The sequence below is a fragment of the Penaeus japonicus genome, unplaced genomic scaffold, assembly GCF_977035675.1.
Source record: "Penaeus japonicus unplaced genomic scaffold, GWHDUDI00000001_assembly GWHDUDI00000009, whole genome shotgun sequence".
Taxonomy (NCBI): domain Eukaryota; kingdom Metazoa; phylum Arthropoda; class Malacostraca; order Decapoda; family Penaeidae; genus Penaeus; species Penaeus japonicus.
In genome coordinates, this window is record NW_028234411.1 from 16,551,902 (window position 1) to 16,554,401 (window position 2,500).

At 35.3% G+C, this 2,500-nt stretch overlaps 1 protein-coding gene across 1 annotated transcript in view; it reads left to right on the plus strand.

Moving 5' to 3' along the window:
- Positions 1 to 2,133: 2,133 nt before the first annotated feature.
- The window catches only part of LOC122244252 (uncharacterized), an 11,315-nt gene continuing 10,948 nt past the window's right edge, over positions 2,134 to 2,500 (plus strand). Inside the window, exon 1 of the mRNA XM_086539419.1 lies at positions 2,134 to 2,402. Within this exon, the coding sequence (XP_086395545.1) occupies positions 2,343 to 2,402 (60 nt within the window). The 5' untranslated portion in view covers positions 2,134 to 2,342. The remainder of the gene's footprint in view (positions 2,403 to 2,500) is intronic.

Consider the following 2,500-nt stretch of genomic DNA (forward strand, 5'->3'; position numbering starts at 1 on the left):
TAATGATAATAATAATAATAGTAATAATAATAATAATAATAATAATAATAATAATGATAATAGTAATAATAATAAGGATAATAATGATAATAATAATAGTAATGATGATTATAATGATAATGATAATTATAACAACAATAATAGCAATGATAACAATAATAATAATGATGATAATAATGATAATAACAGTAACAATGACAATAATAAAGATAATGATAATAATGATAATAATAATAATAATAATATTGATATTAATAATAATAACAATTATCATGATAATGATAATAATGATAATAGTAATGATAATAATGATGATGATGATAATGATAATAATAAAAATGATAATAATAATATCAATAATAATAATGATATTGATAATGATAATGATAATAATAATAATAATAATAATAATAATAATAATAATGATAATAATAATAATAATAATAATAATAATAATAATAATAATGATGATGATGATGATAATAGTAATATCAATATCAAAATTAATAATAATGTTAATAATAACAATGATAATAATAATGATGACAATAACAATGCTACAGATACTATTAATAATAATGAGAATAATGATAATAATAATGATAATAAAGATAACGATTATGATAATAACGACAATGCTGGTGATGATAGTATAATGATAATGATTATAACAATAGTAATAATAATGATATTGATGATTGGATCGGTGTAGGTTAAGTGTTTTGCATGAGGCTTGTGGGTTCTATGTGATTTCAGGGGAAAATAAATCTGATTACGGCTATTTTGGTGTTTTTTCCCCTATTTTGTGATACGTATAGGCATAAAAAAATATATATTTTTTTTTTACCCTTACAACATAACGTTAACATTACCCTCCTCCTCTCCCCCCTCCCCCCTCCTCCCCCTCCTAACAGACACACTAAGCAACATAACATGACCGGAACAAAGGACGTCATATCTACCCCATCCTTCCCCTCTCCCCCCCTCCTCCCCCTCCCCCTCTCCCTTCCCCCTCCTCCCCTTTCCCCCTCCTCGTCCCTCCCCCTTCCTCGTCCCTCCCCCCTTCTCCCCTCCCTCTTCCCCCATCCCCTCCCTCTTCCCCCATCCCCTCCCTCCCCTCCTCGTCCCCGTACCTCTTCCCTCGTCCCTCCCCCTCTCCATCCCCTTCCCCCCTCCCCCCCTCCCCTTTCCTCCTCCCCCTCTCCCCCTCCTTCCCCTCCTCCCCCCCCCTCCCCCTCCCCCTCCCCCTCCCCCTCTCCATCCCCCTTCCTCGTCCCCCCCCTCCCCCCCCCATCCTCGTCCCTATCCCTCCCACACGAACACACAGAGCACCTCTACCTGTATGTCACTCGCATTCCCCTTTCTCGCCGGGTGAACAATGCTTCTCTTTGTGTGTTGCAGCGCCGATGCTTTCACGTGTTGATTCTGTTGCGAGAACCCAGTGTTTTGGGACAATCAAGTGTGTGTGACAGATAACATGAGAAAGATGAAGTCTGTTGGTTTTAAAAATTGTGATTATTAGATGGTGATTTCGCGTCTAGAAAAACAACAACAACAAGAAACAAAAAAAATGAGAAGTGATAATGATGAAAATCGAGTCATTGGAAATGTTCTACTATTGATGCTTAGTGACTGAATGTATTACCTTTATCGACTGAATATTGAAGGCATTTATTGACCATTTCATTGGCTGTTGGTGAAGACAGAACAAACAAAATACTCCGCAAGACAGCGTTTACTGCAATTGCCTTTGTATTTTCTTTTCTTTGTTTTTATTTTTTTCTTTGTTTTTTTATTTTCTTCTTTGTTTTTTTCTTTTCTTCTTTTTTTATTTTCTTCTTTGTTTTTTCTTTTCTTCTTTGTTTTTTTTCTTTTCTTATTTGTTTTTTCTTTTCTTCTTTGTTTTTTCTTTTCTTCTTTGTTTTTTTTTCTTTTCTTCTTTGTCTTTTCTTTTATTTTGTTTTTTCTTTTCTTCTTTGTTTGTTCTTTTCTTCTCCTTTTTTTTCTTCTTTTTTTTTCTTCTTCTTCTATTCCTATCTACTTCCTTGCGTGGCGTCGCGAGGCTCAAGGCAGGCGAGATGATAATGACATTGTGAAGATCATCTCGAGAAGCAACGTGCTTGTGAGAATCGCTTGCGTCGCCTTTGTTCAGATCCAACCTCAGGAGTTAAAGTTATCTGTTGGCGAGTGAAATATGAAAATTCCAACGACCGAAATGCTAATCCAAAGGAGAGGACTAAAAATGAGAGCTAATATGACAGACGTTTGAGCGGATGGGACCAATTATTGCAAGTGTCTCAAAACTGTTTTTTTGAGGACGTTAGCTGTTTCCATTTCAAGCAATGAGCATGCATTTCTACGCCAGTTTCATCATCTCATTTTGGGCTTTCAACACCTTGCAGGTAAGTCTCAGTTGGATTATATTGCATAAGTTGCAAAAGGATGCAGCTTCGCACGTGTGATAAACAAGGACATGCATATAACCTTCTTGCTCTTTATT